At 41.5% G+C, this 26,206-nt stretch overlaps 1 protein-coding gene across 6 annotated transcripts in view; it reads left to right on the top strand.

Moving 5' to 3' along the window:
- pkp4 (plakophilin 4) overlaps positions 1-26,206 on the top strand; it is a 103,195-nt gene that overhangs the window by 74,223 nt on the left and 2,766 nt on the right. For all 6 annotated transcript variants that reach the window (XM_030429473.1, XM_030429471.1, XM_030429472.1 and 3 more), the window contains 13 exons: positions 1,655-1,865; positions 2,821-2,953; positions 4,650-4,863; positions 14,860-15,043; positions 16,382-16,499; positions 17,135-17,326; positions 18,694-18,867; positions 19,136-19,286; positions 20,880-21,072; positions 22,584-22,668; positions 22,843-22,960; positions 23,066-23,206; positions 23,947-24,011. In XM_030429473.1, coding sequence (XP_030285333.1) covers positions 1,655-1,865; positions 2,821-2,953; positions 4,650-4,863; positions 14,860-15,043; positions 16,382-16,499; positions 17,135-17,326; positions 18,694-18,867; positions 19,136-19,286; positions 20,880-21,072; positions 22,584-22,668; positions 22,843-22,960; positions 23,066-23,206; positions 23,947-24,011 — 1,979 coding nt within the window. The remainder of the gene's footprint in view (positions 1-1,654; positions 1,866-2,820; positions 2,954-4,649; positions 4,864-14,859; positions 15,044-16,381; positions 16,500-17,134; positions 17,327-18,693; positions 18,868-19,135; positions 19,287-20,879; positions 21,073-22,583; positions 22,669-22,842; positions 22,961-23,065; positions 23,207-23,946; positions 24,012-26,206) is intronic.

Raw genomic sequence — 26,206 nt, 5'->3', positions numbered from 1 at the left:
GGGTGAGACATGAGTTAATAGGCAGGTACTGATATGTCATCCTGCCACAAAGGAGTCCATTACCCGTGTGTCACACTGAGAATCAGAAGAAGGATGGAAGGGGCCAGGGGGACAGCTTGGTTACCCACATCCACAGCATCCAGCTCTCCTGATGTTGGCATTCTCATCTCATCATCCCTCCTGCCTCAGATACACATGCATAGCTTTCACTGACACACACACACACACACACACACACACACGCACACACACACACACACACACACACACACACACACACTTCATTCAGCTTTCTCCTTGCCACACCGGAGATCTGCTTGGACCGATAAGCGCACTAATAAATGCTATTGATGCTGTGAAGAAGCCCCGAGACAAGCCTCCATAATATGTCTATGCCAGCTATATTGAAAGAAGGCAAGTGGGGGGGCGGAGTTGGGGGGTGCTCAATATGCAGGCTTTGTCAGAGCTACCTCATTAGAAAAATCCAATTTGATCCCAGCATTTTCTTTGTTATGTTTTGAAATGAAATTTCAATGAGGCCTTACCGGCTTTGCATGCATTCTTGAGGCTTTTTCTGGAAGCTTGCACTGCACTGTTTTTGTGCAAGTAAGTGGGAGATTTTCATGTTAAGTAGAAATATTGATCCTTGGCTGAGAAGATGAGGAACTGAATCCAAATAGTTGTGATAAAATTGCAAAGCTCCACTATGCTGTTTATAATTTGTCTTCCTTGGCTCTGCTAGGTTACATTTTGGGAGATAACCATATTTCAGGGTGGCGGTGCTGCTGCCCAACATAGAAGTGCACTGATGTGAGAAATTGTGTATTTGGAGCAGCACCACAAGTTGACGTCTCGGGTTCTGGGAGGAGGGAGTTTGAGCGCGCACATGCCCAGTCCTTCTGTTGGAGGTCTGATAGGGATATGACCAACGCAGCAGTCACGCTGCCACACGTCACGTGACCCTGATGAGAAGGAGGGCTAAATCCAACCCTGCTTGTTTATGCAGTTCTGTGCTTGTGACCCATTGTGTTTATAAACTAGGTCATAATAGCACTTGGAGCAGTTAAAGGAGGAAAGATGACTGAAGCAGGGTGCTGTGTGAGGCTGAATATTGGACCTTGCCTGAAAGGATGGCTTCTCTGCATGCTTGTGTTGGTGATGCTTCCGCTTTACTAGCGTCTCTCTGACTGTTTTTGGACCTCGTCATGGTTTGCCATTGCCTCCTTGCTGTGTTTGGCAAGTTAGCCTCAGAATGGTGCAGAGGACGGAGAGGGAAGGATTTGTGGATCATCGAGCAGGTTGAGGCTTCCTGTCATCTTTGAAAACCAGCAGGATTCCTCTGCTTAAACACAATCTTGTAAAAACAACACAACTAGCAGCCCCTTGAAGGAGAAGACTTCTGCCTTGTGGAACCATGGGAGCTGTGTTTTATCCTCGTCATTAATTGGTTCCAGATTTTAGAATTTGCTGAGTCTGTCGGAACGGCTGCATGCTTGTGTTTTCCGCTTGGTTTAAAGTTGCGTGCTACCGGCGTGCAAGGCTCAGAGTTTAGCTGAAAAGGTCTGCTAATCTCTACTCGCATGGCTTTGTCGGCTCGTGTGTGTTGTTCCTGCTTAAACTTTCTGTCTGAAAGTTTTGTATTCTTGACCCTCAGGTGTGGGGAGTCTCCAGCGGACACCCAGCCAGCGCAGTACCATGATCTACCAAAGAAACAACTATGCTCTCAACAACACAGCCACCTATGCCGACCCGTACCGTTCAGCGCAGTACCGGCCCTCCGATCCCAACTACGCTCGACAGGCTGTTGTCATGGACGATGGTGCCACTCGCTCACCCTCGATAGACAGCATTCAGAAGGATCCAAGGTAAGCACTGCTCACGTTTCTATACTACCTGATGTAAGCAGCAGTTAGTAACCAGCGTTTTATAGCAGCAACCAGTCATCCACAGGGACTACTTATGCTTACAAGGCATCCCTGTTCTGCTGGGTCAACACCGGTGTCCTCTTACTATTCAAACAGGGAGCCCCATGGTTAGTCACATGCAGCTCTAGCCTAAGCTGGCTTGACTACGCCTGGCCACTTAACAATGGAGTCTCACATACATTGAAGTGCTGCGTCTGTTCTTGTCGCACAGATGTGTGTGAGCAGAGAGAGTGGATTGACCTCTGCCTTAAACCCCTGGCCTTGCACATTGGGAGCTATCTTTGCATTTGCGTATGTTGCTGTAGTGTAACTACTCAAAGTGAGTGCACCAGGCGGGAGCACCAGAACCCAGAAAATGTCCCCCAGAAGATTTGACAGGATTTCTGTCGAGGGGAAATCTAGTTTATTTTTCATCTTTGGCCTTTTGTGCTATGATGTAATCCAAAAGAAAAATAGTTCAACCTACCGTGGGTTTTGCTGCACATAATTCATACTTAATGAATTAGTCACACCGAGTTTTGGATACATGTATGTAACATCTCACTTTGCAAATTATATTTTCTTTATCAAAGATAAGTCTTAAAATGGTGAAAAGTGACATTTTTATTTACTTCAGAGTATTTCTTAAGTGTGTTTCAGAGCAGTCGAGAGATGATGCATTCCTCACTCCTTTATTTAGTTTACTGCCAACAGAAAAGCAGTAATCCAAGTGTGACCAAAGTGGATTGTTATATAGAACCGGATGTGAATGTAATTTCCTGGGCTTATCAGTTTGCCCTGAGGTGCTGAAGTATTCATTTTTTTAGGGAAACTGTGCCCGAGTTTTCTAAAGAGACAACTTTTCTTCTGCCTTTGTCGTTGTGCTGATACCTTTGCACCTTACCTGCAATTTTAGGGAGTTTGCGTGGCGTGACCCAGAGCTGACAGAGGTGATTCACATGCTGCAGCACCACTTTCCTTCCGTGCAGGCCAACGCAGCCGCGTACCTGCAGCACCTGTGCTATGGCGATAATCGGATTAAGACAGAGGTAGGTTTTTACTACTGATCCGATACTTTGTCTCATTAAAATGACCTTGTCATCATCTGTGCTCAATTACCTTCACCATCACCACTTTTTTTTTGCATTCATCAGTGCCAGCTGTATATTTTTTTATGTCCTACTCTATATCAAACCTATCATAAGGGCCAGATTTGAAAAAAGGGAAGTACTAAGGGGTTGGACTTTTACATGACCTTTGTCTGACTTGTAAAGCTCAGAATTTAAAAAGGTTAGGACAGTGTCCTTGTTATTTTTTCTCTGCTTTTGTTGTATTCAGTAGTAAAAGCTAAAATTCAATGCAGCCATTTAATCCTAGAATAAGTATGACAATTAGATTTTTGTAGATTCCCTCTGCTTCAACAGCCTGGGTTAAAACTTGCCAATAAAATTAAGAGTATTTTTGTGCTGAGGTGGAAACACAGTGGCCGGTCCCTGTTCAGGCCTTTGATAGCAGATGAGCTTGTTGGGAAGGCAGCCTTAAAGAGTCAGGAGCTGAATGGAGCTTCTTAACTGTGGGTGAATAGAGATGCTGCAGTATTAGAACAATGTTGTGTTTTTTACCGTAAACCCATAACATTTGAATGATATGGGACTATTAAAGTAAATAAAAACCTCAGTTACAGCTCACGTTTTTTATATTGCACTGAAATGCAGCTTCATTTTTAAAGAATTAGTCCACCAAGTACAAGTGTCTAGACAATCAGACTAGCTGTAAATAAAACCCCTACAATGGCAGTAATTAAAGTTAAAACCATACTGGATGTTGTAGACATTCATCAGTCTACAAACTATCATTCTGCATTAAGCACCACCTTGCATACTTGATATAGTTGTGCATATGCGCATAGTTTTCCTGTCCAGTGAGAGATTATTCTTGACATCATGGCTCACTTTTGGTTTTACCCCCCAGTTAAATCAGAGCTAATCTGCCAAATCTTCTGGCTAATCTCAGTCTCCCTTGTTGCATGTTTTGCTGTATTCTGAGACATCAGCAATTATTTTGGTGAGTCAGCATCATTATATCCAAAACTGTGGATAGCACAATTATATGAATATAAAAGATATGTCCAAAGCTGGATACAGTTGCTCAGCATACCCTTCATAGAGACACAGTCTGCTGCAGATTTACACACATTGATACAGAGACACATTCACACTGCTCATTCATGTCACAAAAACAGCTTTAACAGCAACTAAATAGATACACACAACTCCAACCTTTTTTTCCCTCTCAAATATTGACGGTCAGGCTCTTGCTCTCTGATGCATTTTGGTGAAATAAGTTGAGCTTTGATTAGAAGATGCAGGAAGAGGATTTGAGATCTGAAGAGGGTCTTTTATTTTCAGATGCCAAATGCCAGCATATCACAAAATGAATCATACTATACAATGAAAAAACAGGAAACTTATTTTGATGGAAATATTTTTACCTTGTCACTGTTTTCTCCAGACAAACATGTGAATTTAGTCAGTCAATCTACCTTCTCCCGCGTGTCCTGTAGTCATGGATTAGCATTACTTCTCCAAATAATTTATATGTGGTATGAATAAAGTCCAAGGGGGTGTAGATTTTCTTGTCACATGAATAAATGCATGACTGTCTTCTCCACAGCTAATAACAGTGCTGTAAGTGGTCAGAATCTTTTTGCAACGATGTGTGATCTCATTCACAAATTGTCCATAGGTGTGTCGACTGGGAGGAATTAAACATCTGGTGGACCTTCTAGACCATAAGGTCCTTGAGGTCCAGAGGAACTCTTGTGGAGCTGTGAGGAACCTCGTTTATGGCAAATCAATGGATGAAAACAAGATCGCTGTGCGGAATGCAGGAGGAATCCCAGCTCTGCTCCGCCTGCTGAGAAAGACTGTAGATGCCGAAGTGCGGGAGCTTGTCACAGGTAAGTGAGCAACGTGTGGAGAATATATGTGTAGTTAAATTGTGAGTCGCGAGTTTCTCCCCCAGTGTGTAGTATTCATAATTCATTTTTTATCCATCCACCCCATAATGACGATGCACTGTAATACTCCTTTATCTGGATAAAAAAGGAAGCAAAGTTAACCTTTCAAATTATTTTATCCAGACTAATTTCCTCAAATTTACGGCTTCAAGTAATAATTTATTTTGATCAATCAATTTATTTAATCAGTCTCTAAAGTGTAAGAAAATGGATAAAGAAATGCTATGGTTCAAAATTACATCTTCAAATTGCTTGTCCTTTTTCCACACAGCAATCCAAACCCAAAGATATTCAATTCAGTGTTTTAAAACAAAAAAGGTGGAACCAGGGAATATAGTTTGGTAAATAAACCAACTGTAATTAATATTTGTATGATAACAAATCAAATGACTGTGTGAAAACAACAGTAACATGAATCTGCAGCTCCCCTCGCCTTTGTTTCAGCTTATTGTCTTTTTGACTGTTAAAATAGTTTTTTGGGCTCAGCAGGCAGCTGCTTTCAGTAACTAAAAAACTACAAAACAGAGCTCAAAGAGAATGAATTTTGTATTACCATTTATCAGGTTGACACAAATATATCTCGAAATGAGTGATATAGTTTCTTTGTAACTGCAGTAATGCGGTCGTTGTATCGGTCTGTTGTATCGGTCTGTCATGGTGAAGAGAGAGTGACTCGAGAGTGACTCGATTTACCGGTCAATGTACGTTCCTACCCTCACCTATGGTCATGAACTTTTGGTCGTGAACCAAGCGGATAGAAGTGTCCAAAATGAGTTTCCTCCGCAGGGTAGCAGGGCGCTCCCTTAGAGATAGGGTGAGGAGCTCTGTCACCCAGGAGGAGTTCGGAGTAGAGCCGCTGCTCCTCCACATCGAGAGGAGCCAGCTGAGGTGGCTCGGGCATCTATATCGGATGCCCCCAGGACGCCTTCCTCGGGAGGTGTTCCTGGCATGCCCAACCGGGAGGACACCCCGAGGAAGACCCAGGACACACTCGAGTGAGTATGTCACTCGGCTGGCCTGGGAACACCTTGGGATCCTCCCGGAGGAGCTAGAGGAAGTGTCCGGGGTGAGGGAAGTCTGGGCGTCCCTGCTCAGACAGCTGCCCCCGCGACCCGGCCCCGGATAAGCGGAAGAAAATGGATGGATGGATGGATGTAACTGCTCGATCTTTAAATAAGGGGATATTAATAATTGTTAAGTCAATAACATAAGCTTGATTTCTCAAATAGAGAATAGGGGTAGTGTTAATAGTTGACGTAATCCATTATCAGTGCAACCAGACTGCCGCTCTAGCAAGACACTACTAGCATGGATTAGCATTAGTATGGATATTAACCGGGATAGTGGTAGCTGTCACTCAAAAAGAAGCTCTACTTGTGTATTGAGGAGCTGCAGAATTTATTCATGATCAAACTGTAACCAGTACCGTACATTTAATGGTAGGGCGGCCACCATTGGTCTCTCTCCTTCTATACATACCTGCCTCTTCTTAAAGGAGCCGCACTACTCTTACAAACAAAGCTTGGAAGATGACCCATGACTGCTATATTCCACTGTAGTCATACCTTATAGTTGAATTATAGCAACAGCTTAAATTTTCAAGACATTAAGCACAAAAGTAAGTTATTTGTAAGTATTTGGTGAACGGTGCAGCTCATCAACCTTCTCAGGAAAGGGGGGTTTTAAAAGGTGAGGATGTGTTCACAACTTGTTTCAGCTGCCTGCAAAGTCTGTTATTGTGTGTTTGAATACTTGTCAATTTCTGAAATTGAAATTTCTGAAATCCAATGATAGGAGATCGTCGTATCCATTAATCAGCTGGTCAGATTAGCACTTCTCTTACAGCCCACCCTCATCAGCTCCTTAGGCAATCTATGGTGAGGTTACAGCAGGACTGGAAGACTGTACAGAAGGTGCTGAATTATTAACCTGACAAACCTTGGGGGTGTTTCGAGGGAGATGGCTATGTTGATGTGGTCTCTGAATGTTGCTCAAGTTTATCAGGTGCTGCTTGTCATGGTTGACCAAACCATGTTGCTCCTAACGAGTAAGAGTGACTAAACAGTTAAACAGAGTCTTTACCAATGTCTATCCTCAGATTATGATTGTCGTAGTACCTGAATAATGGATGCTTTTCCTTAAATTGCTGCTACTGCTGTCACTGCTGCTTATGAAGCATGCAAAGAAATGAAACCCCACTTCATCAGGAGTCGTATGCAGAGATTAAGCTCCTTCTCCGTCTGAAAACAACAGATGCTGACAGTCTGCTTGTCACTCTCCTCCTCCTTGCTTTGGACTATGTGATGTCTAAGCTCTGCAAACAGGGTATTAATCCATGTTGTATTGGATCAGGGTGGAGCGCTACAGAAATAAGCAAGCCAAGACATTTGGCTCCCAGGTGGCTGAGTCAGCTGTTTGAGCTCGACTCCAGCCCCTGCTCTTACGTGATCTCGGGTTACAGTCCAGCGGTCTCTCAATGGAAAACAATACAGCCAGAGCACAGACACAATACTCTCTAGTATTTGTATATTATTGGGGGGGTGGTCTTCAGTTTCCTGTTTCAATTAATTGTCTGTTTACTTTGCTTAAAGCATATCAAAGGAGAAAATAATCAACATTTTAAAAGAGCGTAATTAGTCTCTGCTCATACTGGTGTTTATGGTAAAGCAAAGGAGTTGATGACTGAAAAACCACTTAAAATGTCTTTCTTTGCTGCCTTAATTCAAATATCAGGAGCTTGTGCAGACATGTGTTGCCCAATCAGCTTTAATGTGAGCTCTGTTTTAAGTTGTTTTTTGGGGATGGGGGGTTTTGCTTTTATCCACGAGCCTTGAGAGCCTGCTGCGGGTAATTGGTAGTGCAGGCCCCGGGATGTGGAGCAATTAGAAAAGGTCAGCAGTGCTGCATCACCTCTGGTTAATTACCGCTGATGAGAACAATCCACATAAAGAGCTTTCAGCTGGATGACAAGGGCATCCCACATCAGAGCCTTCAGTGGTGCAGACAGAAATCACTCACTCACCAGCTGCTCATTTCTACTTCTAAAGAACTGTTTGGGAAATATCGCATGTAATCGTAACACCTTTAAAGGCAGTGTCATTGTTGTAAAAGCTAGTGCAGAAACCAACAAGTGTGAGATTTAAGCATGAGAAGCTGTCAGGGCTCCCATTATGTCAGTGGCTCCATCTCAACTCGGCTGGGAGGTCCAGGTGTCACCTGTGCTTCAGTAGGTCTAGCTCCAGGTCAGAGGTCATGTTGTGGGAACAAAAAAGTGATCTCAGCTCCCTTACCTGCCTCAGCCTCCAGCAGCTGTTGTGGTTATTAATCTGTCCTTAGACAACCCCTCAGATCAAAAGGCCAGGCCTCACAGCACCATCATTAGCTCCATGTGGGGGGACACTGATGACAATGATTTGTCACCCTGTGTTAGATATTACATCACTCCCCTTATCTTGGCTTTACTTTGGCGGAGTCAGCTACATTTGTCTTAATTATGATTTCATTGTGTTGGAGCTCTTGAGAGTCTGTTTGAATATTCTTTGCTTGTACAGAAAAAGAAAGATTAAAGAAGATAGATTAAGTAACAAGAATCACTCATTCAGGAGCTCATCAACTTGACTGGCATGCACTCATTTATACTCCCCATCTGTTGCTAGAAGAGACAGGTCTCTGCATCTTGTTTGGTTAAGCAACTGTATTATTGATATTACTTGAGCCAGTTCTATCATTGCCTTCCTCTTTTACGATTACCCTCTATTCACGTATGTACTTCACTACAGTAGTATGATAGCCAGCGTTTTGAGGGTTACATTAAAAATGCATTCTAATACAGCTACTAATCATCTGTTGGTAACAAACCAAACGTCACTAAAGTGATGTAACACCAATTAATCTGAGGGTATTACAATGCTAGCCAGGCTGGCTCAGTTATGTTAAATAAATGTTAGCAAGTTCATAGATAATTTTTTAGATTCTTATAGGAAGTGTTGCGTGAGTTTATCACATAGTTTATATCATAATGACAAAAATGATATTTTTCGGTCAGCACTAGTTTGTTATCTCATTCTGGTGAGGAGATGTGGATTTGCAGCGAGGGAGCTGGCATTTACACACAGCTGTATTTGATGCCATTTAAGAGCATGACAAATTTAATAACAGTAATTACATTGGAGTCAGCTGCTCCTTCAAAAAATGGCAAACCTGTTTTTAAAACTCTAAAGCTGCAGACTTACATTAAAAACATAAAACACATAGATATATTGTCATATTGTATTGATAGATAGATAGATAGATAGATAGATAGATAGATAGATAGATAGATAGATAGATAGATAGATAGATAGATAGATAGATAGATAGATTATTTTTTCAGTTTGACAAACTAAACCTACTGTGAAAAAGAGGCTTTTTTCAAAAGAGTATTAGAATGGCATTAACACAAATAGACCCAGTCACCAAGTGTTGGCATCGATTGCTGTGTTTGTTTTGTTCGAGAGCACTGAATGAGGAGTTTAAGACCTTTTGATCATGAGAAAAATTAGAAACTTGATTTGATCCAGAAATAAATCCATTTATAGCCGTAAGCCACAAAGTACCGACTTCCACTGCATGAGGGAGAAAGTTAGAAACACCCACAAACTTCAAAATCACACACCATGCTGCGGTCTGAAGTTTAGTCGATGCAGCATTGACAAGTTTCCAGTTCAGCTCCCAGAAATTGAAAGGTTAATAAACGGGGCAGTTTTTGAATGATCAGCAGCTTTTCACAGAGTGAGGTAAATGCCCACCCGGTTACCGCACCTCACAAAGTCGATGACATGCTGACCTGTGGTTTAAGAGATGAGGATTGTCAGACATTTTAGGAATCATCCAACAAAAGATCAGTTTAATCTTAGTGTGTCCAGGAGAGAGATGGTTGCAGGTTGTGTTTAGCCTTGGTGAGCACACATGCTAGCAGCATGGAGAAACTGTTAGAATGATGAAAAACACACTGTGGTTACTAAAGCAAATTTTGGTGGCTAGCTTTCTAGCTAGCAGCTAAATCAGTTACATGTAAACAAGACCGCTTCAGTGGCTGGATTTAGTAAACTGCTGTCGTAAAATTACAGATACATGCAGATTTTTCACAATATTCTGTACACACAACCTTTGTTGCATTTCTGGATCCCTACTCTCTCCTCATAAGCTGTTTTTTTTTTTTTTTTTTTTTAAGCCTGCTAACCGAGAATTTCCTTACCCGAATCAAGGGGCTATGGATAGACAATATTGAATGCTAGTTCTGCAAATACTCTAAATTTGAATATAAGATTGTAAAACAGAAACTGACATTTAATTGTGAAACACACTGCATGATGGACAGAAGTCACACAGCGTCACATTCATTGACTAAAGGACAAAAATTGACAGAGTATTTCAACAATAACTATGCTGTAATGATGTCAGAGAGTTGAAAATACAACTTGGTCACAGGCAGCTAGTGTTTTGCACTCTGAGCCATCCAAAAAGCCTTCAGATTTTGGTCAGTAGATGAGAAGTTAGCCTGCTCTGCTACCACTAGCAACCTGGGGGATAGCCTGTGTAACAAACGGGATATCAATAACAACTATGAATCATTCATTTGATCTCTCTCTCCAAGAGTAAGCCTGTTCTGTTTTGATTAGAATCAAACTAAGCCTAATGGGTATTGGAGTCATTGTAATTATTACAGCAAGTGTTTAGCAGATCATATTTTCTGCAAATGTCTCAGAAACATTTTTAGCATATACAGTGTATTATACTCATATACTGGTGGTAGACAGTCTGATGTATGTATGACCAAGTGTAATCAGAATAATACCTGCAGGGCTGAGTTACAGAGAAAAATTCTGAAAAAAGAATATGAAACCTGTTCTGGAAGAGATTTAGGGTTGTGAGCTCAGTTTTGCGCTAGTCATTTTGTGAACTTTTGGCCCCGGCATACAAAGTCGACCTCTCAAAGAGCGATCACTGCAGTCGTCTGTCTCTTCACCATCTAGCATCTTATAAATGTGAAAATGCCAAAAGGCTAGTCCAACCCAGAGGGCTGACACAAATGTTTCGAAGCTCCTACTGTTGCCATGGTAACAGACAACCAAATCAGCATTGGTGCGATTTTTGTTGTTATTGTTGTTGTTTTTTTATGATTTACATCATCAGCAAATAATCCAGTAGTAATAGGGCAATAGTATTCATTATGCATCACATTATTTATCATTTGTTATTCTTAGATGAGGAGATTTCAGATTGATAGTTTTGTGCATCACAGCTCTCATCTGAAGGCACTGCACTGAAGCTGGGACAGTGACATGTGACCATGTGACAGTTAGAAAGCCAGCAAGATGTCAAAAAAGTCAAGCATCTGGAATAACCTCAACATTAGCAATGATGACCCCTAAAAAGTCAACTTCCAGATACGCTAAAGGAAACTGGCAGATCACGAGTCTCCTAGAAAGTTTGACTAATCACCTGAAAACAGTAAGTAACAGTTCAGCCATCTTGCAATTGCTAGAAATGTCTTTATGGCTGACATATTATGGATTGGAATATTTGTGGGTTACTCTCACTGAAGCTTCAATGCCCCAAAAATGATATTCGGGGCAGCGCTAGTGACCGCTGACACACACACCTACAGAATATTCTGCACCTTTGAGGGAGGAAATCTGTGTTCTCTATCTGTAATTCAGCCTGCCATTTTAATGCCACTATGAATCTGTTTAAGCAGTCTCTTTATATGCTCGTAATATGAATGAGATTATGTCGAATAAAATATCGCAACCGCTACTATAAAGTCTTGGTTTGCTTTACGCTGGCATTTCTAACTTTAAGTGTGTCTTCTGGCAAAAGAAAAATCGATGCAAAAAAACAAGGAAAACCTGCAAATAAAGGGGTGACATTATTGATTTACAAGCAAAACTGGTGAATTGTTGCAGACGACGCCAGCAGTTCCAGGCAAATGTCCATCCAGTTTCAGTTCAGTTAGTCCTCAGATCAATGCTTCAATAGCTGTTAGACTTTCTAATGAGCTTCATATATTCTCTGTGCTGAGCCCTCCCTCTCTCCCCTTGTGCTCTCTGGAGCTTAACTTGTGGACAGACTATCGGCCCTGGTGTCACAACAGTGTTTACCTGGGGTCAGTGTTTTAAAGCCAGGCCAAGGCACCTGAGAACAGGTTACTGAGCAGCGAACACAGTTTAGCACTCTATTTACACACACACCCACACACAGGTCTGCTCCGTTTGACTGTCAGATATGACTTATGGGTATTGCCGCTGGTGTTGCACCTCTGATGGCTCTGTCAGTCACACCTCAGTGACTTCATGTGAAGATTTCTCCGGCATGCCACAGCCTCCATAGGACCAGAAATCCAGCAGAGAATGTTTTACAGATTGACATTAAAGTGTGTGCCGAGGAACTTGCCGGAGAGGGAGCGGATTGGTGAGTTAAAAAGGACCGGGGGAAAGTTGGTCAGCAGGCGTGAGAATTTATGTGTTATCGCCGCATTAGAGGTCCCATTTCAGGGCAATCCTTGTGTGTCCGGGTATCCCGTGAGAAAGGCAAACACAGACCGGAACGTGCTTGCGCAGAGCTCGATCTCCACAGAAGGATTTGATTGAAATGTATCCCACTGCCTGAGTGGAGCAAAGACGTCAGCCCACCTGATGCTAGGGTTTCCACATGATGCCCCGCGTACACTTCTGGCAGGCTCTGATAAGACGCATACGCTGCATACTAACTTTCAAAGTATCCCTTAAATCTCCGTCAAAATGAAAATGGAATAATCAAAGTTCAGTTAAGGATTTTAACCGGTTTAAAGGCCCTTTGATGTCGTGTTAATAAGGATAATGGTAAGGGAAATGGCTGTTGATGAAATGGATTGCTTGGCAGAAACATATCAGCCTGTATAGCTCATTGCCAGCAGTGTGTTTGAATTGGGCTCCGGGGCCACATTATAGCCTATTATTGTCTCCATTGGTTCAATTAGAGAGAGAGGGGAAACAGCGTGCTGAGAGGAAATAAACAGTGAGGTTAAGAAAGGAGAAGTCAGAAAGCAAATGCTTATTTTTGACCTCTACCAGAGAGGTGTTTTTGTATACAAGATGTAGAGTTCAGTGGGGTCTCATTCATAAACCTTGCCACTTCCTAAGCATTTGGTATTTATGAAAATGTACTCGCGAGGAAACAGCGTTAATTTATGGAAACTTTGACACATGCATACACACATTTTCGATGCAGGGGAAATTGGCGAACCAGAGACAGAGGTGGTGAATTGATGCCAAAATGCAGAAATTAAAAGTGAGAGGCATTGTTTTACACATAATGATGATCTTATGTTTGATATCACTTCGTATTAAACATTAATTATAGATCAACATCATCATTTGTACTTGCACATGTAGAAAAATAATTAATGGCTGAATGTGGGTGTGGAGAGGGTGGGATATGAAGCTGATCCATGCACACATTTCATTAAATCAGAATAATTTCTTGGTGTACGTACATTTAGTGATTCATTTGTACGCATGTGGATTCTCCGCAGAGTTTTATGCATGATGACCTTGATCTGCAGGTCTTGTACTGCAAAACTGGACCCAAACATTACACACAAGTATATGCGAATTTATCCTGCCAAAAATAAAGCTGATTTACAATATTATCCTAATTACTAAAATGCGCTTAAAACTCTTAAAATCACAATAAAACACACTGTCATCACTTTACATTTTGACTACTATGACAACTATTGTATTGCATCACAGAGAGGACACATCTTTTTATGTGAAAATCAAACAATATTAAGTGAGGTGAATATAAATGATAAGGTCCCCCTGTGTAAGTAAAGGATAAATACATGATAAATAAATTTTGGGCATCTAGTCTCCCCATTGTTCTTTAGTGTGGAAAAAGTATTTCCAGACATCCGATTTAATTATTTTTTTTGTGGGGGATACAACGTACAAGCTGAGCCTTCAACCTCAGTGACAGGCTTAGGATTTTGGCACGGCTGGAAAGATGCAGGCTCCTCTTGCGGCAAGTCAAAATAAATCCGTAAATCAATATAGAACTGTACGTCACAGAGCTAGACTGCTTTTTCAAGTCACTCATGTGAGGATATTCAACACTATCCTGATAAGAAAAATTCACCACAGTCAATGTTTGGGTTTTTTTTTTAAATCTTATTTAATTCCACCCCTATGCGCAAGTCATGAGGCAGTTACTGTTGGACCATTAACACACATGCATACTGTACTTGCACTTTTGTAGTTTTGTTGCTGCATCATATTTGTATTTACAGTGGAGTTCAGCTCGTCCAGCATTAGCCTCCTCCAAAGTGCCCTGCAGAAGTCAGCCTGTGCCTTAGCATAAGCCTAGCAAGAGGCAGCTAATTAGAAGAACATGCTACATGCTGGCTAATCCTTGACAGATGCAGCATCAAAGGCTTCCAGGACTGTGCATGATTATCAGTGGTTACCAAAAGTATATTTGAATTCAGTGAAATGATGGCATGATTTCAGATGTCTGAGGCTCTGCCATATGGATCTCCGCCCCGTCCTCTTTCTTTTTCTCTCCGTTTCAAGTTAATAATCTTTGCCCAGAGGGTATTCTGCTAGGATGAAATTTGATGTGAATGTCTGAAGCCCTCATGCTAAAGCTGTTGTTTTATCTGCGAGGAGGAGTATTTTCACACAGGGTCTGTGTGGGTGTCTGTGTATCTGTCTTGTCGGTCTGTCTGTCCATCTGACTGACTGTCTGACTGTCAGTCTCTGCTTGTTTGTTTTTGTGGACACATGCACACACACTGAGCTATTAAAAGCTCAAGTTGTTGGTCTTACTGTTGGGGTTACCCTAACTGCACATGACAGCTGACATAATCGGAGATCTGCATGCCTGTTTTCTCAATGCCCATGTCGTCTCCGGCAGGAGTGCTGTGGAACCTGTCGTCATGTGACGCTGTCAAGATGACAATCATTCGGGACGCCTTAACGACTCTGACCAACACTGTGATCATCCCCCACTCCGGATGGAGCAGCTCCACCTTCGACGATGACCACAAGCTGAAGTTCCACTCCTCCCTGGTGTTGAGGAACACCACAGGCTGTCTGAGGTGAACCACCTGATGAACACTCTTGATGTTAGCACCCCTAGGTGGATGAATGGCGCTATTACATCTAGTGTGGAGGGCACCCATACTGTAAATAGCTATGTTAATGATGGTTTTATTGAAGTAAACAGCCATTATTTTCACAAACAAATACAGATGAGGAAGCCGACCAGAGAAACAAACACCCACCCAGAAATTTCTCCCGTGTTCACAACTGAAAAAGTAAAGACGCAATGTGTGATAATGAAGTATATGAAACAACGTTAAGTAGACAATGAGAGCATGTGGGGGTGTAATACTCACTATTCAGGGGGGCGTAATGATTGTAGTAAGGCCCATGATTATCCATACATTGCTAGTTTCCTCCTCTCAGTAACAAGATGTTTTTAGTTGTAGTAAAGGATGTTAATTAATTTAACCATTGCTTCTGTGAGGGAGGAATTTCTGAATTGCAGTTTTGTAAAATATACTGTGAATAATATTAACTATTTTCTTTTATATTAAAGCTCATATTAAGATCTTGTGTGTCTCCCCAAATCAAGATCCTAAGGACAGTTGAGATTTTGTTATTAGAGCATCAGACGTTTTTTCATGTACATTTAAATGCAACCACTTGATGGAGCATAGCTGGTAACTCGCAGAGCTTAGACACAGGATTCATACAGATTGCATTTGAAAGTTTACCTACCAACACGTTAATGTTGTGTTTGTTGAAAAAATTACACAAAAAATGTAATGAGGACAAGTAAAGCCTCACATTTTCGTAGCCATCAGCATCAGAATGGTATGTACTTTAACATGAAGTTTTATACACAACATAGGTAGAAAAATTGCATAAACTCTGCCTGTTTTGATTAGAAGCTTGGATTTAGACTTGTTTAATCTCTGTTTCAAAACTACAATCAGCATTTCATACACAATCCCAGTCAGTGATGTGATACTCTGAGCTTCTCTCCTGGGGCTTTCTCCTTTGAAGACACTGTGGTTTAGCATCTGTGTGTGTGTGTGTGTGTGTGTGTGTGTGTGTGTGTGCCTCTTTGCCCATGCTGACATGGTTGTCTGTGTGTGCAAGCACACTTGGTTAATTCCTTATTTACCCAGCAAAGTGCTATAATGACTTGAGTCAGACCACACACAAACTTCATACATTATAGATGGTGTATTGGGACGGCAAAACCCACATTACACATTCAAGTGGGACACACAAACACACCCACACAACCAGGCAGCTGCGTTTTTGTGTGTTTGCGTATGCTCGTTTGTTTGTTGAGCAAAGCCCCAAATCAAAGGCCTAATTTATTTTTTTGTGCGGGTGTGTTGTGCTTCTTTTTTTTTTTAAAGGAACCTGAGCTCAGCTGGAGAGGAGGCCAGAAAACAGATGCGCAGTTGTGAGGGCCTCGTTGACTCACTACTGTATGTCATCAAAGCCTGTGTAAACACCTCTGACTTCGACAGCAAGGTACGCGCTAAGACAAGCACACTCACACACACATAGCCAGGAGGAAAACATGTTACCACACGATAAGAGGCCGTAGGGTAAAGTCCTACTTAACACTGTTTGAATCATTTCATTGCCTGTGTCTAAATGACTCAGAGCATCCAGCAGCAACTGTTTCATGTACTTTCGTTGCTCAAAGTAGAAGCCATTCATGAACAACAGCAGACATTCAGCATCCACTCATCGACCTGCTTTACAGTACATTAACACTTTTCTGACAGTAGGAGAAATGAAATTGTACCATAAAAGACATATAAATTCAGATGGCTGGTCTTTAATGTAGATCGCATCATAATTTTGTCACACAGACTTTATGCTCCTTGACAGTCTCTGAGGCCGATCCCGTTCAGCACTCAAACAGCGTGGAATTAAATCTATTTACTCTGGTCGAGATATTCTGTGACTGGAGACCCTTGGGTTCCATAACTAATTGATTTGAAACGCTGTAAGTAGCAGGCCTGTGTACCACACATTGGCTGTAGATACTGTAGCGTGCTGCTGCACACTGTTTATTGTTGTGAAACTTTTGTCATGGTGATTTAGAAAAGCTGCTACTATGAAAACCCACCCAAACCTCTCCCTCTGCCTGCCGTCAGATTGTGGAGAACTGTATTTGCACTCTAAGGAACCTGTCATATCGTCTGGAGCTGGAGCTGCCGCCGTCACGACTGATAGGAGGGCAGGAGCTGGACGGCCTACTGGGCAATGAGTCGCCCAGTAAAGAGGTGGATTCCAGCTGCTGGGGCAGGAAGAAGAAGAAGAAAAAAAAGAGTTTGCAGGAAGAGACGGTCAGTGGTTTTAAAATTAGGCAAAGAGGGGAGAGTTTGCATTGTCTACTGTCCCTACAAATGTTTGGACTTGCCTGCCACCAAAGCTGACACCAATACATGTTGGTTTGGTTGAGCTTTTCTTCAAGTTTGAAATAGAAATTTAATGTTAGCACTGCTGGAATTTGATCCCTGAAAATTTAGCTGATCTGGACTGACTAATCACACTTTAAATTTGTTTAAACTCAGTAGACTGTACACGGCCCACTGAAAAATTAGTTCCCAAAACATCGAAAGCCCAATTGCGCTGAAGCTTTTCAAGACTGCAAAACAAATTCAAAGCAGAAGTCACAGTCCTGACTGAAATTACATTTTTTAAATGTCTGTTTTATCTTGTGACAACCAATGAATCTAGCGCTGTCTTTGAGAAACACTGTGGACAAAATTATGAAATGGAAGATTTTAATCAATTAATTCTTCTTCATTTTCCGAGCCTCAACTTTTAAAACTTTGAAAAACACATTTGGTGTCTTAATTACACAGTTTTTTGTATCCATATTAAAAGAGCAATTATTGAAGGAAATGAGAAAAACAAAAATATAACAGGTGATCCCAAATTTGTGAACGATAAGGTCTGTCAACGTTAATGGAATTTCAGTGCTAATTTAGTTTTCGGGAGTAGAATTGACTAAATCTTTTGGAGAAGTACAGACCACACAGAGAAAGGCATGCAGTCATAACCCGTGTGTGCTACCTAATAACATCTGTATGAAAAGAGTTAAGTTTAATCAACTTTTCTACTCATGCAATTATGTTTCCTTATCTTACAATATAATAGGCCAAATTCCCCTTGAATGTCCCTACCGATACATCTCAACTGCTGTACAATAGGTGTCATCTAAATGTCCTTTTCTTTTCTTTTTTTCTTTTTTTAAGACTATTGAGTTTTAACGGGTTAACAGTAATTTGTGCATGTCAATACAATTAAATCCGTAAATATATAGAGACAAAGAACAGTCGAGACGTGATAGGGTATGAAGTGCTAAAATACCACCAATATACTGTGCAAACAGTAAAGAGCACACATATTAAATGTCCAGTATATCCTAGGGAAGAGACTGAGATTTAGCGATCTTCCTCTGAAGGTCGGTCAGTATGTATTTTACCACCATGTTCCTGTCTAATTTAAAATCATGGGCTAGGTTATTTAAAAATTCCAGTGCTGATGATGAGCTGGAACATTTTATTTTGTTTCGAAGGCACCCTCTCCTCCACATCCTCCCTATCTTAGTTTTCATTACATGTTTTGTATTTTTTTATGTATTGTTTTGCATGAAAATTGAGAAAAAAGAGTAAAGCCTGGCTTAACTCTGTGGTTGTCTGTTCAGTGGGACGGTGTGGGACCCATCCCCGGCTTCTCAAAGTCTCCCAAGGGGGCAGAGATGCTGTGGCACCCTGCAGTGGTGAAGCCTTACTTGACACTGCTGGCTGAGAGTTCAAATCCCGCCACTCTGGAGGGCGCTGCTGGGTCTCTTCAGAACCTGTCAGCTGGCAACTGGAAGGTACTGTGCCGATGTTTGTGTATCTATGTACACAGCAACAGCAACACACATTGTCTTTTGTTTTTACTGTTAAATGTGATGTCCTCTGAGACAAAGCATCAATTCAACTGGTTAAAAAGGATTTAACAGCTCAACTCCTCTGTGTCAGTCAAAGCTTATGTCAGCTTCACACTTGGAAGAACACATGCTCAAAGACCATCTATTTCCTGTGTGGTGTATAGACCTTTTGAAAGTTTAATGCCTTTTTTGTGTTTTTTCGTGTGTGAAGTTTGCAGCCTACATTCGGGCAGCGGTGCGTAAGGAGAAGGGACTGCCCATCCTGGTGGAGCTGCTGCGGATGGATAACGACAGGGTGGTGTGTTCAGTCGCCACTGCTCTGAGAAACATGGCACTGGACGTGAGGAACAAGGAGCTCATAGGTCAGGAGTCACGCTGTAATGGATTCAGATGTGCCGATTAAAATGATACACAAATATGAGGATCCTTAAAGGGGGGATTTGTAAGATAAGGTCAGAATTTCTGTTTCAAACATTTAAAAAATTAACAAAAAAATTTAACAACGGTGTTGATGTTATGTTAGAGACCTATAATTATTGTGTTGTTGAGATATCTACCAAAGTTAGCATGCTAACCAGCTAGCCCTGGCCCGGCCTGTCTCGTGATACCACTTTGTACTAGCAAGAGACAGTCTGAAAATAATGTCAAGAAAGGAAATATTTTATATTCCTAGTATGAAAACAAAAATTCAACCAAACACTGTCTGAATTCAAGTTTCTCTTTTTGAGCTCAGTTTCCTTCATAACTCATCGTAAAACACACTTGTCTTTCCACAACCACCTCTGGTATGGCTGAAGTATATCCTCAGTTCATCGAGTAAGATGTGAAAATATTCCGTCTCTACGCGCCGTTTTCGCCTGTTTTCTCTCCTTTGTCTCTTCGTGCCTGTCCTGTCCCCACCTGCCATGTCTTCTCTTCTTCTGAGCTGTATCACCTGTCCTCACACTGGTATCTGCGTGTCTCAGAGCAGTGTGGGGTTGGATCCATGTCAGCTAATAGAGCCAGCAATCATAGTAAGCAGTAGTGAGTGCTTATGCTGCCTCCTATATTTTTAGAACGACCAAATTAACTACAAATTGCCCCTTTTTGATACTATTATCACATTTGCTGAGACTGATAAGCCATGTTGTAAATGTTTTAAGCTTGGCTGCATGCACAAATACAGCAGAAAAAAATGAACATATTGATGTGCATTGCAGATACGTATCTAACTGCTGAGTATGGAAGTACATGGGACTGGGAAATTGGTACAACATGCATCTTTTTCGTTTTGCCTGCTGACAGCATGAACGCTGTTAAACAATGTGTTTAAATGTAAAAACAGAATAAGGGCATTGTGTGTTGTGTAACCATTTTCACGAGTATTCATTATTTTTAATTTCATCTCACTCCAGACCCCTTTTGTTCCATGAAGCGGTCTCATTTAATGAAAAACAAGTTTTTTATGTGCGCTCTCTGTGGAATTAATGAGGAGTTACAGTTCCAGCAATGCAGGGGTGACGCCTGTAGGCAGAGAGGGGAGGAGTTGCAGTTTTGGCTTTAAGGTGCTTTAGTGTGTGTGGTATAGAGAGAGAGAGGGAGAGTATGTGTGTTTGTGCTGCATGTATTCAGGACCTTCAGTTGGGCTGCTGTGCTAAAGGAGAGATAGGGGAAACAATCCTTTTTTAACACAAGGATGCACACACACACAGTCTGACGTCCTTGCGGTTGTAATGTAAAGTCATTTTGGAAGACTGCCTTACCTCACTGCAGTCTCAAGCTAAATCCATGTATCATCTATGATATAAAGAGAACAAAATGTAGTGTGGGTCACTTTGGCATACATCCACTTATACATTATGTAACATGTAAAAAAAAAAAAAAGTGCTTAAAATTAATCTCTGTGCGTCTCTGCATAAGCTTCTGTTCACAACTGTGCTGTAAAGTCACATTGCGTTCCCCCTCCTCGCTCTCAGGTAAGTATGCGATGAGGGACCTGGTCAACCGTCTCCCCGGGGGGAACACCACCCTGCTGTCGGACGAGACCGTGGCTGCCATCTGTTGCACCCTGCACGAGGTCACCAGCAAAAACATGGAGAACGCCAAGGCCCTGGCCGACACGGGCGGCATTGAGAAACTGGTCAACATCACCAAGGGCAGAGGAGACAGGTGTGCTACAGCAGCGTGTGTTTGTCACTTTTAGTGAGGCTGTAGAGTTCACGCCCATACAAACCTGACTCGCTTCACAAGTCATCAGCCAAATGCGGCTGGTGGCTGGGCTGTACAGACTGTCCTGGACATTGTACAGTGGGAGTTCTACACAAACACGCCCACTTTTAGCACACACACATGCACAGGCTTTTCATATAGCCACAGGGAAGGTGGTTTTGTGTGCATGGAGGTTTTGAGTCCCCGTGGAATGAAGGAACAGTGCTGCAGCTATTTGCCTGCTATATATTCAGTAATATACCAGTTTAAAACACACTGAGGACACTCTCTTCCCTCATTCAGACTGTCCTCTAGTATTTACAGTGAATTTTAAAATGTGCAATTTCAAGTCATTCTGTGATACTAAAAAAAAAATGTAAATGTATTTAGTCCTATTATGCCAGCTATAACAACGCATTTGGAACACATACTACTTTTTCCCCGTTATGAAAAGTATACAAAGGATGGGCTCACAGTTTTTCAAGCCTGTTTTAAAACAATATTCGGATACACATATGTGCATTGAAAAACATTTTTCTTGTAATACTTGGACAAAATCCACAGTCCTCATTCAAATATGAGGTAGATATTTTCAAAATGTACAGCCTATTTCGTACAAGATACTATTTTCACTGTATCTTTGTTATTTTGGAAAATTTTAGGCTTAAACAGGGTTTTAAAGAATATAGATCTCCCTCCAGATGAGCGTTTTAGCACTGTTTTAGAAATAATCTTTAAGCATCCTAACATACCTGAAAACTCATATCTCGTGGCCATTCACGTACACTGTGCATGCGCCTGCCGTTGTAAACAGGAAGTAGATTGTATAATCCGATTGGTTACAGAAATTAGTATCAACGACTGATTTTCACAAAATCTTTAGGGATAATTTATCAGAAAAACATTGTAATTAGCTGTTTTTGTCTCTCTTTCCCATCATTGTATTATCAATGTATGTTGGTGTCTTTCTAAATATAACTTTAAATGATACAACATCTATCCCCTCTATGTACAAGCTCGAATACTCCAATGTCATAACACACAGTTGAATACTAACACTTCATATTTGCAAATGATGCTACATATACTGATAAAAGTGTCGGCCTATATAGTTTTTTCTTGATTTTTCTTAATAAATCCCAGAGGCTGAGGAGACTTTATTATAAATATATATTTATAAAGTCCGAATCGAAAAGAAAAGCAGCAAATCATCACAACTGACAAGCTAAGACCACAAAGAGTTTTGTGTTTTCATTAAATAGTTAATCTGTTGCCACAACTATAGATGGGATTGGATAATAATGAAGCTCAAACATAACAGCAGGAAGAAAGCGTTAGTTTGAATATCTCCAGTTTATCCACTGTGATTTTACACATTCAACCCCTAGAATAAGAAACAAGTGAAAGTTGGGATTTCGTTGAGGGATGAAGATGACCCTGACATGTGATGTATGTTTCTGTCTCTTTTCCAGGTACTCTATGAAGGTGGTTAAAGCAACTGCTCAGGTGCTGAACACACTGTGGCAGTACCGAGATCTGCGTACCATCTATAAGAAAGTAAGCGCATTAGGACAGATGAGGGCAGTGTATACATACATTGTTAGATGTGTACATGATGTTTGGATTTCAACAGAAAAGAAAGACATGTCTTGCAAATACCAAACGGTCAGAAGGTTAAAAAAGGCAGAAAGCAAAGGACCCAAAGTATTCTCTTTTTTTCCGCCCCAACAGGATGGATGGAACCAAAACCATTTCCTCACTCCAGTGTCAACACTTGAAAGGGACCGGTTCAAGTCCCAGCCCACCCTGCCCACCAGCACTATTCAGATGTCCCCGGTCAACCACCCTGGTAGGCTCTAGTTCAGCACTGGAAATAGACACCGCCAGTGAAACAGGAAAACCTCTGGAATTCAAAGTCAAAATGTGTTTTTTTTTGTTTTTTTTCTCTTCACAGCTGCCAGTGCCACGTCGTCTCCTGCCATGCTGGGCATCAAAGAGCATAGAGACACTATCAGAGATTATCAGAGAGCACAGTCAACTATGCAATTTTATAATTACCAAGGGGACAACACCATCCATAAAAAGCAGTATACAGGTACTCAGACAGAGCTTTTTAAACTTCTTACAGCCTGCATATAATCTCAAAAGTCCTGTTCAAACAGTATCTGCAGCAGACTGTAATCACAGCTACCCCGTGGTCCTCTCTGCGCAGGGCATTATCTATTTTATCCCCAATAACGCTCTGAGCAGATTGCGTGGCTGTTTCGTGTCTCTGCCGAGACAGAACTCTCTTATCATCTCCTCCAAAGCCTGCCAGTCAGTTTAATTCAGAGCTGTTTCTGTGCTGGAGTTGGTCCGCACAGCCGTAAAGGGAACAGCCTGGCCAGTGGTGGACACTCTACAATGGTGCCATTGTTAGCAGGCCCAAGTCGCAGCATGCAGACAGGGGCAGTGAGTGGGCACCCAGACATACTACCGCCAGACGAGAACTCTCGCCAGCCTACGCTGGTTGGTGGGAGCAGGGGGGCGGGCAGAGTAAACAAAATGAGCCGCAGCCTCAACAGTCGGTGCTTTACAGGGCGAAGTGGAAATTGTGTTTCAGGAATCCACCGGTTGGATCAAGTGCCAACCGAAATACCCATCCCATGGGCTATGTAAACAACAGAGCAGCCCAGGCCAACTCAATTATTTGGTGTTATTTCTCTCTCCAGCACATCTTGATCCTGCTCTATCTAAACACAGACATTTGCCCAATGGGGATGTAGTGTGCTGACTTTTTCTCTGATCTCAAATGAAGTATTTGCATCAAGTAACACAAAACTTGGCTTTTTTCAGGGTCTGGACAGCCCTCTCCATATTACTATTCTTCACCCACAAGAGAGGAGCCCAGAAGAACACAGGTAAATACAGTCATTCTGCATAAATGTTTGGTTCTACTATTTTACTGTTTTTTTGCATACAGGAGTTAAGTAATTCATATAGTATTTTACAACTTATGACAATGACAAAACAGCACCACGGTATCAAATACAACATTCAGTGTCACACAAAACTTACTAAAGCCTATATTAGTCTCAGTCCATCCAGTTCGCAAATTAGATTTAAACGATTAATGCCTAATGGCATTTTAGAAGGAATTCACAATACCTAAGATTACTTTCTAGATTTCCTATAGCCCGTTGGTGATGAAAATACTAATCATAAACCATTTTTAAACATGCGTTACACAATTAAAGCAGTATTGAACTATTTCAAATAAAACACTATAAGATGCAGTGTGGAGAATTAAGGTGCATCTTTTGATAGAAAGCCGGATCGTGATATTCATAATTATGGTTTCCTTTGTGTATAATCACCTGAAACCAAGAATTATTGTGTTTTCCATACCTTAAAATTAGCCTTTTACATCTACAAAGGGTACAGGTCCTTCTCCACCATTTTGCACACTGTTGTGCATTTTGCATGTTTGTACAGTAGCTCAACACTGGCTGTAGAGAGAACCTTTACCATTTTTATAGAGCACAGTTAGGGAGGGTGAGAGGGGTGTCAAGTTGGTAGCAGTCTGCAACCTCACCACTAGATCTCACTAAATCCTACACACTGGACCTAAAACATTAACACAAAAAATAAGGAAAGAAATCCCAGAAAAGAATAATAACAAGACAGAGAAGGGGCGTCAACTTTAAATGTTCTGAAAACGATTAACTGAATTAGATTTGTCATTGATTAAATGACTACTCATTTAGGGCCTCATTGGTTTCATTGTCGGGACGAAGAAAGCAAACTTTCTTTGTGATCCCAGTCTGGGACAATGTTTTCTTCAAGGAAATGTTTGATAGTTTTGGTGCAAGGCCCTCGTTTAAGATCCCTCCACTCTGCGCTGTGTAAACCTGGCGCGAACGACCAGTTCTTCCACCCTACTTGACTAATACAAAGAGACTGACACGTATTCCGCTGTGGATAAATGACGATGCTGGGAGTGACCCAGCACATCAGCTATTGTCTGAGCCAAAGTGGATGTGACTGCTGGGATTGGGTTGGTCTGGGTGCGTCTCAGGCACCTGTCATTGCGGGACACGTCCATGTGTGCCCACTCAGATAATGGGCACAGCGAGGAGGAGGGAGGAGATGGGGGGAGACAAAGAGGGAGCTCTCTTGTGTCCTTCATCCCATCACATTTAGACCAGTTAATGTGCGAGGACAGTCATTAGCCCATTTATTTCAGACAAACACAGTTCCATCCATCTTCTGGGTTTTTGCCATTTTCCTTGAAGCAGTTTTCTGTTGCGTTAGTGGCCGGAGACGTGCGGGCTGGAAGGTGATTGATTAGTTTACTGGCTGAAAAATCTCCAGCCTGATGAGAGTGCATTTTGCTGAACCTGGGAGATGTTCGTATATGTTGTGTCACTTTATTACCATCAAGTGGATGATTAGTTTTTTTTTCGGCCTTCTTTGTGTTGTTAACAGCTATTAAATTCTTTTAAATTGAATAGAAATATTGGCTCTTTTGGAAACTTCTTTATGCGAAGAGCTGATCCAGCAGAGACTAAAGCAGGATACTGTGGTCGACCAAAAGAAAGTGTGGGACTTGTAAACCCTTGTAAACCACAGTTTGATATTTTAACACCTCAGATTTTGTACAAATCAAATAAACAAGATATGACATGTTAACCTGCAATGCTGCTGTTGCAAAGCACAGACGCAGGTGAGTTGCGTCTCCCAGTTCCCAGCCTTTATGCTAAGTAGCTGTAGCCTCATTTTCAACAGACAGACATGAGAGATATATCGATGTTCCCATGTAACTCTTGGCAAGGTGAATAAGCGCTTTTCCCAAAATGTCAAATTATTCCATTAGGGTGACAGTATGAAAATTGTCTAGAGTCCCTTTAATAGAGTTCATACTTGTAAACATGCACACAAGTATTGAGTTAAGAGTTTCTTTAATTACCAAAAGTAAAAGTACTCATTGGCCCCTGTGAGTTTCATTTAATTCTGCAGCATTTTAAATTTGCAGACTGGTAACAGAGATGATGTATTTATGTGTGAGTTGCATTTAAAGCTGCTTTAATGCTCCTGGGTAACAACACATCATAAA

This window comes from Sparus aurata, chromosome 9 (genome assembly GCF_900880675.1).
Source record: "Sparus aurata chromosome 9, fSpaAur1.1, whole genome shotgun sequence".
Lineage (NCBI taxonomy): Eukaryota > Metazoa > Chordata > Actinopteri > Spariformes > Sparidae > Sparus > Sparus aurata.
The sequence above is the reverse complement of the archived record's forward strand: the minus strand, read 5'-3'. Positions and strand labels throughout refer to the sequence as shown.